This window comes from Physella acuta, unplaced genomic scaffold (genome assembly GCF_028476545.2).
Source record: "Physella acuta isolate Inbredline_101_S28 unplaced genomic scaffold, ASM2847654v3 ptg000400l, whole genome shotgun sequence".
Classification (NCBI taxonomy): domain Eukaryota; kingdom Metazoa; phylum Mollusca; class Gastropoda; family Physidae; genus Physella; species Physella acuta.
This window is the reverse complement of record NW_026731919.1, coordinates 6,794-24,703: the sequence shown is the minus strand read 5'-3', so window position 1 is coordinate 24,703 and position 17,910 is coordinate 6,794. Positions and strand designations below refer to the sequence as shown.

The following is a 17,910-nucleotide window of genomic DNA, read 5'->3' as shown; positions in this document are numbered from 1 at the left end:
TATGCTCGGGCTAAACTTAAAAAAAAAATTCTTTTAGAAATCTAGATCTAGATCTAGATTGTCGGGTGTCCGATAGGGCACTTCCCGGCGCCGCAGGCGCTTCAAATTTGGCATGATCTTGCCTTGATGCGACAGAACACGGGGGCCGGTTGGCCGAAAAGTCTACGATGTGGGGGTCAAAACTGACCTCGACTGACCGGTACCTTATATGAGCTATAAATCGAAAAAAAAATGTCCACGGAGGAACCTCTTCATAACTCTTGAGGTCGTAGACCGACCTTCGGGCGAATTAATTAAGCATTCAAATTCTCAATGTTTTCGAAAGCCTAAGCGAAGCTGGGCAGCATGCCTAGTAGGATAGAATTCCCATATATAGTTTTTTTTTTTTTTTAAATCGTTCGCAGACCCATAAATCGAAAAATTAATACGTCGGTCTATAAAACCAAACGTTTAAAAATACAAAATATAAACAGTTATAAAATCTCTTCAAGTGCAAAGAAAATACATGAACTATAAATACGTATAACATGTCAACAGAATTTGAATAGCAAGCCGATCAAATAGCACCAATTGCAAACAAAATATTGGTATAAATAGCAGCAAAAGCAGGCTAATAAACTGAGCTATAAATTGAATTCCGGGCACAAATCTCGGGCACAAATCCCCTGACGGGTGAACTGCCGTCTCGAGTTCATTTGTCTCCTCAGAAATCTCAAGTTGACCAGATCGAAACGGAGGGGGGCGGTTGGGGGGGGGGGGAAATTCTGGAATTTTCTGTACACAACCAGTCTTGTCAAATGCCTTTTGGGAGGGGTCGGGTTTGTGTTGATACAGAGATAGTCATTACCAGAACCTCTGTGCCTCCATTGATGGCTGACCTACTTTCTTCAGGACTTTGTATGTGTTGTTGTTAGGTTTCGCTCTACCAATCAGATGGTGCACTTGATGTCTAGTCGTAGATTAACTTCATAACACGTTATAAGGGAGGGGGTAGCGGGGGTTAAATCTTTTAGCACTTTTAGTAGTTTGTTTCTTCTTCTATTATTGTGTAATATGCAAGGGAAAAAAAACTAAAATCGTAAACTTAAAATCGAACCTTTATATGTTAAGATTCGTTTTTCGCTATTTCGTGCTTTTTACTTTCTCGTATATACGAAGTATAGAGAAAGTCTTGTAATCGTGCAAAAATAATCGAGATTTTCGCAAATCTCGACGTTTTACACCTCCCTGAGCCGGAAAAACATAGTTTTGCAATCTTGTCCGTATACGTGTGTGTGTTTGTGTGTGTGTGTGTGTGTGTGTGCGTGCTTGCGTGCGTGCTTGCGTGAGTGCTTGCGTGCGTGCGTGCGTGAGTGTGTGTGTGGGGGGGGGGGACTTTTTCTACTTTGAATTTTTCAAAAGCCTATAACTTGAGTATTATTTCAGATAGATAAATGAAATTTCACATGTAAGTAAATTATCTAATTCTCTGCCTTCTGTCAAACTTTGAATAATTTCCGCTGACCGGAAGTAGTAATTTATGCTATTTCCGATTTCTCAAAAGAAGGCATGTTTATTTATAAAGTACTAATAATATTCCGCGCTATTATACACATTATGTTTGGCGTTCACTTGGTGCGCAATTCTTTTTTTTACGCGATTCTATTATATTTTTAATAGTTCAAGTAATTAAAAATGGATTAACAAGAATGTCTATATCCCGAGTTATCATCCCATGTAGTGTTATATAAGAATATTCGAGAAAGTTTAGGGGAGATCACTCCCGGTATATTTTTCTAGTTTTGAATTGATATTTATACATGAAATTGCAAATGTTTCATAAAGTATTTTGCAAATAAATTAGCTTGTTTGATTTTTCAAAACGAAAGCTTTTGGAACTGATTATGATGGAGCCCTACATTTATATGTATAAATTGAGCCAGGGAACAAGAAACGTTACAACGCCACCTGCCAAAACAAACTACAACAACACATTAACTCTCTGAAGTCTCAAACCATCACGTCAATCGTCCAATACTTATTCCACCCCCGCGGTATCCATCTCTACGACCGTCTCCCCACAACTCAGTCTGTAGATAACCAAACTGTGAGACTGATCCTCGCCGATTATTCATATTATTCGGAGTAATTTGTCACATTTGAAGCAATACACTTAAAGTGCTTATAAATTGGATAGCGTGATAGGGCCATTTGGTGTTGTTTCTTTTTGTTTCTATTCTTGCTTTTTTATTTGACGTAGCTAGTTATTTTTAGAATATAAGCTTCAGAATGCTTGAACAAAAGCCAAGTAGCGAAAAAAAGAACTTTTTGAATACAGCGGTGAAAATATATATCAGTCAAATGGTTTACCTGACACATACGAAGAAATATTTTTTGTTTGCAATGTAGACAAGAAAGAAGTATAAAAACGATTGTTGATTCTGCATTCGTGAGTGAAGTAAGTAGAGTTCCCTTTTCAAATCTGACGGTCTAAAGGGCAAGAGAAGTAGAGTTCACTTGTATCTGTGACCTCGGCATATGAAGAGATAGTTTGGTCAACACTATACCCAGCCGCCTTTACTTTCTCTAACGTGAGTTAGGTACCCATCAGAGTTGGGTGGACTCAGGGACGGTCTACTAACTTGAACCCGGATTCAAACTCGAGACTTACGGGTTAGCAGTCCAGCTCTGATAGACCACTCCGTTCCCCTATTCGTGAATTACTGGGGTTTAAAAAGGGCAATTTACGATTCTTTGATTTACTAGGTCGAAAAGTAAAATTAGTTTAACTCTATTTACCATATATTTAAAAGATAGATTCACAGTTTTATTTCGTTTTACAAGGTCAAAACTGAAATCCATCAATTCGTTCTACTATGTCAAAAAGTAGGATTCACCTTTTTTTTCATTATGTCGAAAAGTAACATTCCAATCACATACGAAATTTATTGTTACTTGATTAAAAAAACAGACATTCTCCTTGCTTGTATTGTATCAATGCCTTTTAAAGTTCAGTTCGCCAACATTAATACTTCTATTACTTGGCTCACTATACGTGTCTGTGATAAGTTGTGATGGAAGGTATACCGATTAGAACGCATTGCTTGCTGTGGAGCTGTATAAATATGTATAAATATTCATATTAACATCGGTGATTGCTAGGCAGCGACCAAGTCTTAATGCGCATAACCGGAAGTTCTAGCACCAAGGTCACGCGGTGAAGACGGTCATCTTAGTCATCTCAAGGTCGTCAATATGTTAGGGTGACCTTTGTGGTATAATATAAAAATATGTAGATGCAATATAGCATATTGGTGAATATTTTTGGATTAATCACCATTGACTCTTGTCGTGAAGGGTGATTTAGAATTTAGCTAATTTTTTTTTAAAAAATAACAATTTATTTCCGGCTATTTATGCCATAGAAAGTAATTTTTGGCTAATATTAGCTGAACAGCACATCATGGATTATAATGTTTGGATAGGGGTTAGGGTTAGCGTATTCATACAGGTTCAGTTTTAGAGTTTCTTTATAGATATTGGTTACCCTTTTCGGACCTGGAGGCTCATAGATCAGATGAAGTAGTTGTAATCTATTTATTTGTGTCGGCGTATAAAAGGATGGTGTAGATCTAGTAACTACCATAAGAGACAGTGTCGCTGGGTAGGGCTGAACAAAAAATGTTGTTTTTTGTTTTTTCGTGAAGTCGATATTGACGTTATTTCCACCAAGAGGTTATTTTCAACTCGTAAAGACAAATTAGAAAAGTAGAAAAAAAAAATAAAATCAAAACAGCCGTAACTCTTACTGAAATAAACGATAAGTAGAATGCAATAGGAGGGGTGGGTGGGGGGGGAGGTTCGCTGTTTAACGTCCGACGTTTGTGCAGTCAGTTGAAAATATGAGATCCATTTCCGTGGCTTTAGCCTGACCCCGAGTCACGTGACATCAATGTATCTTGTCCTCCCGTGTGGCGAGGCTAAAAATAGATCCGGCATATTTTTATATTTATTTGTTGTTGTTTTTTTTTTTTTTACATTTAACTCCTCTTCAAGATCAAGAAAAATATAAACATACGGGTAGTTCTGTTACGAAGTTGCTGTTTTTATTTTGTTTTTTTTTATTTTTTGTTGTTGCTATTTTTGTTTTAAATGAGCCTAAAAAAATAATAAGATTTGACCAATATCTCGCGGTGTTGCATCCGACAGAGGGGAGGGGAGGGGGGAGCGGCGATGCAGCTCTGTGACGCCATCTTTTCACGTGACCGAGAAAGCAATCCATCACCAATGAATAATAAAGAGCGATGCGTAGTTGTTTTTCTTTTTCTTTTTGTTGATTTTTTTGGGGGAAGGGGGGGGGGGGGGCTTTAATTTTTTTTTTGTTTCAAGTTAACGGTTAACAGGAGAATAAAAAAAATACACGGCCTTGACCTGTGAATGCAAGGTCAACGGAATGTCGTTAGATGTGTTACGTCGTCTAGGCCTATCAAGGTTGCGTCTGTTAGACTACTGCTTGCTGAAGAGCATCAAATAACGGTTTTCGATTTTTACATATTCTTCCAGAAGAATGTGACGAAGAGTGAGTGGTGTGTGGGTGTGTATGGGGGGGGGGGGGGGGGCGGGAAGGGGGGACGACTGTTTTTTATTCCATTTTTATTTATTTATTTATTGTAATAAAAGTAACGAAACAAGAAAAGACGTCCATTTTCGTCACAACTATGGTTTATGGAACAGGCAGGGTGTTGCGTTGAGATGGAAATATACGACAGCGAAAAGGGGTGGTCTAAAATTTTTGTGCCAATATGTGACTAAAAAAAAAGGGGGAGGGGGTGGAACATTACAAATTCGGGTCACTTGTGTTTAAAATACTCACAATGAATATCGAAACAAGATCTAATTAACTTTCAACGATACGTTGCTTTCAAACTAATGACTTCTAAAATCGCAGAGTCGTTTGCAACTTGGAAATGTGGCCTTGCAAATTGTAAAAAAAAAACCAACAAATTGTATTTGCGTATCAACGACAACAGAACAAAATGGTGGGCTTTTAAAACAGAAGCTTTGATTTATACTAGTGGGCACAATTCTACGCCGGTACAAAAATAAATTAGATATGTCGAAAACGCTGAGTCGATTACAATTTGCAAACACTTATTATTTTTTACAAAAATAAATTGTATTTTCGTATCCACAACAACAGAACAATAAAAAAAAATGGTGGTCTTTTAAAACAGAAGCTTTGATTTATAAGAGTTGGTACAATTATATGCCCGTACAAAAATAACAATTTGCAATGGTGGCTAGTTTTTACAAAAATAAATTGTATTTTCCAATCCACGACAACAGAACAATAAAAAAAATGGTGGTCTTTTAAAACAGAAGCTTTGATTTATAAGAGTTGGTACAATTCAATGCCGGTGCAAAAATAATTTAAATGTGTCGAAAACGTAGCGAGTTGTTACAAAAATAAATTGTATTTTCGTATCCACGACAACAGAACAATTAAAAAAAACGGTGGTCTTTTAAAAAAGAAGCTTTGATTTATAAGAGTTGGTACAATTCAATGCCGGTGCAAAAATAACTTAAATGTGTCGAAAACGTAGCGTGTTGTTACAAAAATAAATTGTATTTTCGTATCCACGACAACAGAACAATAAAAAAAAACGGTAGTCTTTTAAAACAGAAGCTTTGATTTATAAGAGTTGGTACAATTCAATGCCGGTGCAAAAATAACTTAAATGTGTCGAAAACGTAGCGAGTTGTTACAAAAATAAATTGTATTTTCCTATCGACGACAACAGAACAATAAAAAAAATGGTGGACTTTTAAAACAGAAGCTTTGATTTATAAGAGTTGGCACAGTTATAAGCCGGTACAAAAATAACAATTTGCAAAGGTGGTGAGTTGTTACAAAAATAAATTGTATTTTCCTATCCACAACAACAGAACAATAAAAAAAAATGGTGGTCTTTTAAAACAGAAGCTTTGATTTATCAGAGTTCGTACAACTCGATACCAGTACAAAAATAACTTAAATGTGTCGATTATTTTGATCTCCCCTATCTAATGGACGGAGTCCGCGGCTAATTTATGGAGGTTAACGTTGGCGCCTTCATCAAGTCAACAAGGCTACTTCCGGTTCTAGAAACGTCTGCTATCTCCATAGCGATTTTTTTCCCCCTTTTATGTTTTTTTTTTGTTTCAGAATTTTTAAATCATTTTCTTTTTTTTTTTTTTTTTATAAATTCATTGACGAGATGAAAAAGATGTTTAAAAAACGTTGTTGAAGTTTAACAGATGGAATGGGGTGTGGGTGTAGGGGGGTGGTCTTAAGCCAGGATGCGAGGATTTGAGGAGGGGGGGCGACGCGTTAAGCTCTGTGTTTTGACTAGTTTGACAAGCAATACGAGAGCTGACAGCTAATGAGCTTTCTGAGCTAAGGGAAACATCGAATCAAAACCATCCACCCTGAATAGATTTTTAATTTGTAACATCATTTTCGGAAACGAACCCTCTTTTAAAAAAAAAAATATTAATTAGGTATTTTTTAATCGTTCGAAAAAATGGAGTAAATTTGTGAAGGGTTATTCAATTGGATTATATAACTGGAGACCTGATTTGAATCAGTTCCGGGCTAATCAATACAACACGCACCATTGGTTGGGGACGTTTGAATAAACAGTACAGTTTTAGTCACGTGATGTGGGAGTAGACCAATCATCGTCGGTGTTACATTTGAATGCAGCCTGAAGGTGTGTCTGGTGTGAATATGAGTGAGTGTGTGAGGGTGAGTGTCATAGCGTGTATATGCGTGCAATTATATGTGTGTGTATGTTGATGGTGTGATTTTCAACCCCCCCCCCCCCCCTAGAGATTCAAATAGTTGTCGCAATTTAGTTCAATATCTCATATACAATAAAATCCCCCCTCCCCATTTCTACCTCAACTCAATGATTGTAGTTGTTAGTATTTCGTTCAAACTATCAAATAAATCTCTTCAGCCCGGGATAATCATATTGTTTATACTTAATCGAACATACAACTCCCCATACCTAAAATCATTAAAATTTAAATCATTCTCTCCGTACTGCAAACCTTATTACTCACTCCCCCCCCCCCCTCTGATCGACTCTTGAACATGTTGATATTTGGGTCAATATTCCGTCCCCGTCCCCTCATTTTTTATCTCGTCCCTCGCGCCGGTCTCGTCCAGGTTTCTTGCGGTGCTTCAGCTTAATTGAGTTAATTGCCCAGCGTTGTGATGTCGCATGAATGAGCGGCAAATCAAAGTTGGGTAAACCTGTGATTCGCCCGCCCTGGTCGGCTCAACGCTCGTGGAATATTCGTCCCGTCGGGGCGGACTTTATCTCTTCATCACCCAATACATCAGCGGGCTTTCGTCGTGCCATCGATGTTTCATCGGCATTTTTCTCAATGGGTTTCCGTCTACTTTGTTTATTAATGCCCGGTTATACATACACACAAACACACAGAGAGTAGATCTCTCCCGTCTCTGTCTGTGACTCTGTCTGTCCACCCCTCTTTCCCTCCCTCTCTCTCTCTCTCTCTCTCTCCCTCTCTCTGTGTGTGTGTGTGTGTGTGTATATATATATATATATATATATATATATATATATATATATATATATATATATATATATATATATATATATATATATATATATATATATATGTATACATCTATATATATATGTATATATATATATATATATATATATATATATATATATATATATATATATATATATATATATATATATATATATATATATATATATATATATATGTATATATATATATATATATGTATATATATATATATATATATATATATATATATATATATGTATGTATATCCATTTATCTAACAGGTTGCAACTTTCCCAACATCACCAACATTTCTAAATACCTATCACTGCCCCCAAAATTTCACGTTTCTACAATTTCAAATATATTCCATGATTTCTCACTTTTTCTAATATTACTTATATTTCACACTTTTTTTTCAGCTATTCTAACTTTTCTAAATATTTCCAACTTCTCCAACTTTTTCCCACATCTTCCAGCCATTCCGATTTTTCAAACATTTCTCACTTCTTTCAGCTTTTCCTAATTCTCCGAACATTTCCAAATTCTATTATTTTATACTTTTCCCTATTTTTCAATATTCCACTATTTTAGATTGGTCTTTTTTCTAGTCGCCGTAGCAACCATCCCCCCTGTTCTATCATTAAATATTCCCTAATATTTACCCACACATAAAAGATTAATTCTTGATGGGCTTTCTTCTCTAAGCAAGACTGCATAACATCGACATGAAATAAAATAGTTTCGTTATTTCACGTTGCTCTATGAAGCGGCAACAACATACATCAACAAGGCTGCTCAACATTTGTAAACTTCTTTCTGCTCAAGAAGAACTCCGCTTTCTAGACCCGCTGTTGTGTGGCTAAATATTCCCTACAAATAAGTGCTATTTAAAGGTGATCTTATCTACCGATCGCGGTCGTGCCGACGGAGGATGCAGGCCGTACAATACGCAGAAGGGGGATGGCTTTTTTGTCGCGTATCGATTAGGACAGCGTCTTGTGTGTACGCGGCCGTTTCGTATCTCGCAAAACAAACACAACTGCCGCAGGATCACAAGATCGAACGCTTTTAGTCAACAAAGGGTTAATCAAGTCATGAAGCTGAGTATTAACCCCAGGCATGACTTAGGGAGGGAGCAGACGAGCGTCAGCGGCTGAATATTGGCTCAAGTCAATGAGTCAGTATTAACCCAAGTCGTTGCTCCGAGTATAAACAGCAGTCATGACTGATTACACTAAAGCTTTCAGACACTAAGAGTTAAGTCAATACTTAATATTAGCCCTGACTACGATATTCAATTAAAAATGTTATATATATATATATATATATATATATATATATATGTGTGTGTGTGTGTGTCTGTATTTGTATACCCTTGGGCTGTGTATGTGTTATTATCATCAGGATGAGTACGTAAATGCTGCTTAATAACAGAACACTACAGCAAGTTGTACGAGTATTTTTATACATCTTAACACCTATAGTATGGCAATTAATTATTTTGTGTGTGAAATAAAATAAGACAGAATTTTCAAAAATGGATGGAAAATTTCAAGCCATTTTTTAGGATACGAGCTTTAGTGATACAGGTTTGCGCAACTTTAAGGCGTTTTAAGGATAATCTCGTAGCTGTAGAGCAAGTAGTGTAATGTATGTCATGTTTTCAGTGCACCCGTTTGGACTCTCGGAGGTGCATCTTCTAGAGGAGGCGCGGTCTAGTAATAGGGGAGATGTGGACGTGTTAGGGTGGGTGTGGACGTGGTAGGGGAGGTAAGAACTAGTGCTAGGGGAGTTAACGACTAGTGCTAGTGGAGGTGTGGACTAGTGCTAGGGGAGATGTGGGCTAGTGCTAGGGGAGATGTGGACTAGTGCTAGGGGAGGTGTGGACTAGTGCTACGGGAGGTATGGACTAGTGCTAGGGGAGGTGTGGACTAGTGCTAAGGGAGGTATGGACTAGTGCTAGGGGAGGTGTGGACTAGTGCTAGGGGAGGTATGGACTAGTGCAGGGGGAGGTGTGGTATGGGAGGTGTGGACTAGTGCTAGGGGAGGTGTGGACTAGTGCTAGGGGAAGTGTGGACTATTGCTAGGGAAGGCGGGGACTAGCGCTATTTTTAAAATCTATAAAATAGAAACGTTAAAATAAACAGCTTATTCTTACAATAGTAAACTAATAAAAGCGTGGGCCGCTTGTTTAAATACTTATTATTATAGCGGCCCACTCTTTTATTTATTGTGATATAAATAGTAGTGCATTAATATATTTAAAGAGAGTAATGTTTATATATATATTTAAAGTAAACGCAGATTTATTATATTTTTAAAAATTATTTTATATTTAATAATTTTTTTATTATTTTCTTCTTTAAAGTGCATTTTTAAAAGCTTGTAATTATAAACGCTTTATGTATTTATCATTTTTATACTTTTTAGTATTAACGAGTTATACGCATGTTAAGACAATATAGTATAGCAACAAATATATGATACACAATTTGAACAACAGTTTTGCAGTTAAAAGCTAAAGTTTCAGTAAAGTATTATGGGATGGCGTAGTCTAGTGGTAAAGAACTAGACTGCTGACCCGACTAAAGGCTATTGCGCACCTATTGAACGTGATGACGTGCTTTTATCGTAGAGCCCCCCCCCCCCCCCCCTCGCTCCACGCCCAGGACGGCCGCGATGACGCGTGTGGATAGTACTGCCTTCTAATTCGGTCCAAATTTTATTAATGCATAAAAAATTAATTAGACGACCAATTAAGTCAAATTGAATGTCACGATGCATTGTCTTCATGTGTTGACCCACGTACCAAATACGAACCCTATCAGTCAGTTGGAAGTGCCCGCAATTTCACACGGGCCTAGACCAGGGGTCGGCAACCTTTTGAAGCGGAAGAGCCAAAAGTTACAATTTTCAAAATCTCCCTGGTTTTAAAGAGCCACTAACATTTTTTTTAATTTCAAATATTTTATTTTTTATTAAGATTATTATTATTTGTTCAAGGAGCTGGAGAGCCGCATCTTGATATCAAAAGAGCCGCATGCGGCTCGCGAGCCGCAGGTTGCCGACCCCTGGCCTAGACAGACAGACTGACTATAGACTGACGAGGAAGTGAGTTAAATAAAAGCTTGAAATAACTTCGTAGATTCAAACGTTTCAAATTAATGTAACTTCAGTTATCTTTAAATTAGGTATCAAAGATGATTCTTGGTTTTCATTTTAATTATAGTCACTGGTTGCAATATAATTCATGATGTATTAATGTATACGTAATGTCGTGTAACATCGATAATTTTTATGTGCAGACCAACAAGAAATAATAATTCAATAGTGTTTTAGTATTGAATCAAATGCATGTACAACGATTTTAAATTCATAACTTTAGTTTATCTCCCTTGAACATTTTAAAATGTTAAAATGGGAAGCTACTAGCACTTTATTATTAATTGCTAAACAATTAGAAATATAAACAAAATATAAATTGATAACTCTCCATACGAATGCCCAAAATACTAGTAGTTGAATTTTTTTTATTGTTTTTTTTTTAGATATGAGCCGTCGAGTGGCGTTTTGACACCCAAAATTTTGGGACAGTATTTTGTTTTAAAAGCCCTGCAATCGAAAATGTACACAGGCAAAGAAAAAAGGGGACAAGAAAATTAAGTTAACCCTAAAGTCTCGAGTAAGAATTTGGGTTCAAGTCAGTAGAACTGAGTCCATCCAGCAAGAGCGCCTGGGTATAGTGCTGACCACACTATCCCTTCATATGCCGAGATCTCTGAAACAAGTGAACTCTATCTGCCCCAAGAACCTTGGGCACGAACGGGAGAGGATGATGATGAAATAATAATTGCACAGTAGTTTTGGTTCAATTTTGTTCAGTGAAGTTAAGCTCCACTGATTTTAAAGATATAAAGTTTAGCATTAAGAGCGTTAGAATAAGTGCATTCAAATGACCGAAACAGTTGAGTAAGTGAATGGAGTGACGTCTATCCCCTCTCAACCCTACACAGCCGCCAGCATCCTCCGTAAGCTCAAGAATGCCGAGTTCCGAACTCGGAACCTCGGGCTAGCTTTCAAGCGCTCTATCCCCCGACCACGCCGTCCTAATTTTGCATAAATAGTGGATTTGAATTGGGCGAATGAGAAATGTCTCGACGAATTAGTTTTGGACTTTATGAAATAATTTTTTTTAATCAGATTACTTGTAATGCACTTTTAAAAAATAATAAAATTATACAACGGCTAATATTTGAGCAGTTTTCTAATTCTCTCGTACATATAAATAAATTCGTATGTTCTATGTCCACATATAAATAAATTCTTATGTTCTATGACTACATATAAATAAATTCGTATGTTCTATGGCTACAAAGTGGTAGGTTAAAATAGAAGTAAAAAAAAAACTTAACCCAGTAGAGATTTTTTAATGACATAATTCCAATCGTCCCTGGATCCATTTTGCCTCGACTCGGGTCCGCTAGTGACGTTAATCTCTGTTGTCATCTCTCACATAACGTTAAAAGCATTTAACCTCCCGTCCCCCATCCCCTCCCTCCCAACACGCCTTACCGAGAGAATCAGTCCCTTGTCTCCCGACTGAAATTTTTTTGTATTTAGACCCAAAAAATGTAGGCTGTCGTTTACTTTAGGGGGCTGGTAGTAAGACTGTACTGTGTGGGCGTTTGTGTGAGGGAATGATAAATTTTGGGTACTGCGTGGGGGTGTATTGTGTGTGGATATTTAATGTGAAATGTGGGGATATTGTGTGACGGAGGTGGTAGTGTGGGGGTATTGTGTGATTGAGGTGGTAGTGTGGTGGGGGGGGGGTATTGTGTGATGGATGTGGTAGTGTGGGGGGTATTGTGTGATGGATGTGGTAGTGTGGGGGTATTGTGTCATGGAGGTGGTAGTGTGGGGGTGTTGTGTGATTGAGGTGGTAGTGTGGGGGTATTGTGTGATGGATGTGGTAGTGTGGGGGTGTTGTGTGATGGATGTGGTAGTGTGGGGGTGTTGTGTGATGGATGTGGTAGTGTGGGGGTGTTGTGTGATGGATGTGGTAGTGTGGGGGTATTGTGTGATTGAGGTGGTAGTGTGGGGGTATTGTGTGATTGAGTTGGTAGTGTGGGGGTATTGTGTGATTGAGGTGGTAGTGTGGGGGTATTGTGTGATTGAGGTGGTAGTGTGGGGGTATTGTGTGATTGAGGTGGTAGTGTGGGGGTATTGTGTCATGGAGGTGGTAGTGTGGGGGTATTGTGTCATGGAGGTGGTAGTGTGGGGGTATTGTGTGATTGAGGTGGTAGTGTGGGGGTATTGTGTGATTGGGGTGGTAGTGTGGGGGTATTGTGTGATTGAGGTGGTAGTGTGGGGGTATTGTGTGATTGAGGTGGTAGTGTGGGGGTATTGTGTGATTGAGGTGGTAGTGTGGGGGTATTGTGTGATGGAGGTGGTAGTGTGGGGGTATTGTGTGATGGGGGTGGTAGTGTGGGGGTATTGTGTCATGGAGGTGGTAGTGTGGGGGTATTGTGTGATTGAGGTGGTAGTGTGGGGGTATTGTGTGATTGAGGTGGTAGTGTGGGGGTATTGTGTGATGGGGGTGGTAGTGTGGGTAGAAACACTGAGTGAATATTGTGAATAGCATCGCATCGTAAGAGTATGGGGGTTTTGTGTGGGGGTACTGTATATGTGGGCGTTGTTTGGGATACTGTATGTGTGGGTGTATGGTAAGAAGAGCTTTTATTCTCTGAAGGTTGAGGGAGATCACTATGGGTTAGCGAGATATGTGAATGACCACTGATTTCTATAATACAAGAAATCGAATACAAAATAATCTAGTAAAGGGATTAGCATGATTCTAGAATTAGTACGCCAAATTACTTCCCTTTCCTATTTCATGTCGGGAAAATTCAGCTTGCTGATTTCAACCAACACATTTGTTACGAGTAATCGTGTGTATTTTTTTCCAAGACAGTGATAAGTGTTGTTTTGCTCGTTCACAGATGAAATTTTGAACAAACTGATTGCACATATTTAGAAACGAATGGCCACATCTTTAGACAGTCAATTACAACTTGTATGTACAAACTTTGTATGCAAGATATTTAGAACCGATTTCGATAACGTAACGCATATCACATCGATGTATTTAGGCACAATATTTAGACACCGTATTTGTACAGCCTATTTAGATCACACTTAACGCATATTAGGTCGATGTACTTTAACAACATATTTTAGCGATCTATTTGGTATCTCAACATTTGGAAAACGTACTTAATTAATAATTTGGGACAACATAGATGGGGCGGCTGAGTCGAATGGCAGAGCATAAGACTGCAAACTTGAAGGTCTCGAGTTTAAATCTGTAAAATGCCCATGAGACCACTGAAGGGTACCTGACTTACTTTGGCGATAGTAAACGGGCTGGGCATAGTGCTGACCTCACTATCCCTTCATATCCCGATGTCAAAGAAACAGGTGAACTCCATTTGCCCTATGGACTGTCAGGTTCGAAAGAAAACTTTACAAACATGTGTTACACGGCTACAAGACATTACCCGACATCGCCCCCCCCCCCCCCACCGGACATTCCCCCCCCCCTCCCCCCCCCCCCCCGTATTAACTCCCCGGAGCAATTACCTGTCGGGGGCGGGGTAATGTCCTACTGGGCGGGGTAATTACTCCGGGGGGTAATGTCGGGGGGAGGGGGAATGTCCGGGGGTAATTGACGGGGGGGGTAATGCCTTGTTCCCGTGTTACACGCATGAGGACAACAGATGGCACCCACCTTGGAGTCGTTATACAACAACGTGAGCTGGTATCCAGGGATGATATCCATTTTGTTCACGTGATCAATGGCCAGCAGCGCCGCGTCAAGCTCCGATCGCCCGCTGGGTCCGTCCTTCCCAGAAAGTTCGAACAGGCCGCCGATGTGCAAGATTTTGGGTGACTCAACAGATGCACTATCCGGTAACTTTGGTGACTTTTCTGATGCGTATCCTGATGAATTTGGACCCGAAATTGGGACTTTATCCGCGGAAAACGTGACTTCTTCCGGACTTTTTGTAAATTGCAAAGTTTGCATATCTGATGAAGACTTGAGATTGGTGTTTGGGGTTTCCACAGGAAGTGATGTCACAGTCGACGTTGAACTTCCGGAATTGCTTGTAGTGTGTGGTGATAAAACTGAACCCGTTGACGTCATGTCAAAGATGCTGGGGGAATTATCGCGCTTGATCCGAAGTTTCGAGTTATATCCCTTGTGCATAGCAAGTAAAAGATTCCTGTGTATCTTTACATCGATTCCTTGATAGACGGTGTTCTTGGACTTAGCCGGGGTAGAATTCATTGTTATAGGTGAATATCCTGCCAGTGTTTGACCCTGGTCAGTTTGACCACGGTTTAAAGCCACGGTTCCAGATGTGTCAGGTCGTGTGACGTCACCGGCACCTTGACCGTCCATCTGACACAGAGCTCCGGACAGATAGCCGTTGACTAGCAATGACAGGAGCAAGGTACAGAGTGTGCAACACTCCATACCTTACCACGCTTCATTCATTTGGCAGCCACCAGCAAAGCGTGACGTGCTGTGTGTAGGATACGTGGACAAAGCTGGAGGATAAATTAGTTGGGAAATAGAAGCATTTATTATACAAGATATAAATATAATATATATAATATATAGATATAATATTGTATATAATATAATGAATATAGGCATATATATAGAGAGAGAAAGAGCTACAAATGTATATATATATATATATATATATATATATATATATATATATATATATATATATATATATATATATATATATATATATATATATATATATATATATATATATATATATATATATATATATATATATATATATATATATATATATATATATATATATATATATATATATATATATATATATATATATATATATGTGTGTGTGTGTGTGTGTGTGTGTGTGTGTGTGTGTGTGTAAATATATAGCCTATATATATTTAGCCTATAGGCCTATATATATATATATATATATATATATATATATATATATATATATTCAAAACTTTAAATAGACAAAAAGCGCCACTAATGTATCGTTGTTAATGACTTAAAACATCAACTTAACTCAAAACAGCTATTCCCTTTGATAGTCCATTGTTAGGAATTGCACCTACTAACACACTTGTTTACACTACTGAATCTACCACAACAAATAATTTATTTTAGAATATTATAAGCTTACACTCTTAAATTCCGAATTTTGAACATTACGTTTGCTATTGAATTTCTAATCATTTTTATAGTAATTAAATTAGTTAATTAAATCAAGCTATTTTGTTAATTACAAACCTTCTAGATTATTTACTTCATTAATGTAATGATTTTTTTTTATTTGTATGTAAATACCACATCGATCGAACAGGCTTGAAGATTATTTTTCTTAAAACTTCATAGTTTTTAATTCTTAAAAAAAAAAAACCGGTAGAGCCAATCAATTTGGCCGTACAGACTTCGTGTTTATCTGGCAAAGATAAACACGTTCCGACACGGACGTGTTTCGCCACTGTGTCCGCGTCAGCAAACTGTATTATTTGAATAGAATTAAAATCGTAAGAGGGAGGTAATGCCTCCAATATTAACTTCATCCACAGATGCCAGAACTCATACCAAGGAACAGATTCTGAATCACATCAATGGAATGGCCAAGCAGGGCTTACATAATGCATATATATATATATATATATATATATATATATATATATATATATATATATATATATATATATATATATATATATATATATATATATATATATATATATATATATATATATATATATATTCTAAACAATTTCACTACTTTGTGGGGGGGGGGGGTCTGAGTCGTTGCACTCCTAAGCGGTGTTTCTTCCAGGCATATCTTAAGGTGGGGTGGGGCTCTGCCCAAAGAAAGTCTACCCCACCCCCCCCCCCATCCCACCCCTTCCCCCGAACGAAATGGAAATTTACATACAAAATGTATACTTTTACCAGTGTCTGCTCACCAGGAAAAATTTTGAAAAACATTTTTGAAACCGAATTTTGTGAGTATTTTTTTCCACTATATTTTTTTTTCAATTTCTCTTTAAATGATTAATGAGCCAAATTTTGATGCGATTTATAAAAAAAAAATAGTATTAAACAGTGATTGAAGATTTTTCTGACCAAACAGCCGAGAGTCGTTTAGTTTTAATTGCAATTTTATTTAAAGTTAGTAAACTCAATGTTTAAAAAAATGACTTAATGGAAAAACTTTCTAGTGGAAGACTGGAAATGGCGTTGTCTTTTTAGCGGTGGTGTGTGTGTGTGTCGGGGGGGGGGGTACATTTTTGTGTGTTGTTAGGTGATAAGCTTAGGGGTTGGGACGAAATTCGTTGTCTATGAACCCCCATTTCACAAGAAAAAGGAGAAGCTCTATTGTTAAAGATACCCAAGAAAACTGGCATAAAAAAAACAACAGACTGTGGTTTAATTATAGGCCAAGCTGGGATCTGGAGGGTTGACTCAAAGTTTGCCGGTGTCGCACACGCAACAAATCCATCGGGGAGACATGGGCTAAGGGCTGAAAGAGGAACCAGTCTAACGTCGTTTCAACCAAAGGTCTCCGCCAGAAAAAGTTCACTTGGTTTCGACCAAAGACCTCCGTCAGAAAAGTATCGACCAAAGATCTCCGTGAGAAAAGTATCGACCAAAGATCTCCGTCAAAAAAATATCGACCAAAGATCTCCGTCAGAAAAGTATCGACCAAAGATCTCCATAGGAAAAGTATCGACCAAAGATCTCCGTGAGAAAAGTATCGACCAAAGATCTCCGTCAAAAAAATATCGACCAAAGATCTTCGTCAGAAAAGTATCGACCAAAGATCTCCATCGGAAAAGTATCGACCAAAGATCTCCGTGAGAAAAGTATCGACCAAAGATCTCCGTCAAAAAAATATCGACCAAAGATCTCCGTGAGAAAAGTATCGACCAAAGATCTCCGTCAAAAAAATATCGACCAAAGATCTCCGTGAGAAAAGTATCGACCAAAGATCTCCGTCAAAAAAATATCGACCAAAGATCTCCGTCAGAAAAGTATCGACCAAAGATCTCCTCAGAAAAGTATCGACCAAAGATCTCCGTCAGAAAAGTATCGACCAAAGATCTCCTCAGAAAAGTATCGACCAAAGACCTCCGTCAGAAAAGTATCGACCAAAGACCTCCGTCAGAAAAGTATCGACCAAAGATCTCCTCAGAAAAGTATCACTTGGTTACATTAAGATTGACGAGGTTGTATTC

General features: G+C 38.0%; 1 protein-coding gene across 1 annotated transcript in view; it reads right to left on the bottom strand.

Moving 5' to 3' along the window:
• Positions 1–15,127, bottom strand: part of LOC131942316 (gamma-aminobutyric acid type B receptor subunit 2) — a 90,154-nt gene extending 75,027 nt beyond the window's left edge. Inside the window, exon 1 of the mRNA XM_059302127.1 lies at positions 14,378–15,127. Coding sequence (XP_059158110.1) covers positions 14,378–15,127 — 750 coding nt within the window. The remainder of the gene's footprint in view (positions 1–14,377) is intronic.
• Positions 15,128–17,910: the final 2,783 nt, after the last annotated feature.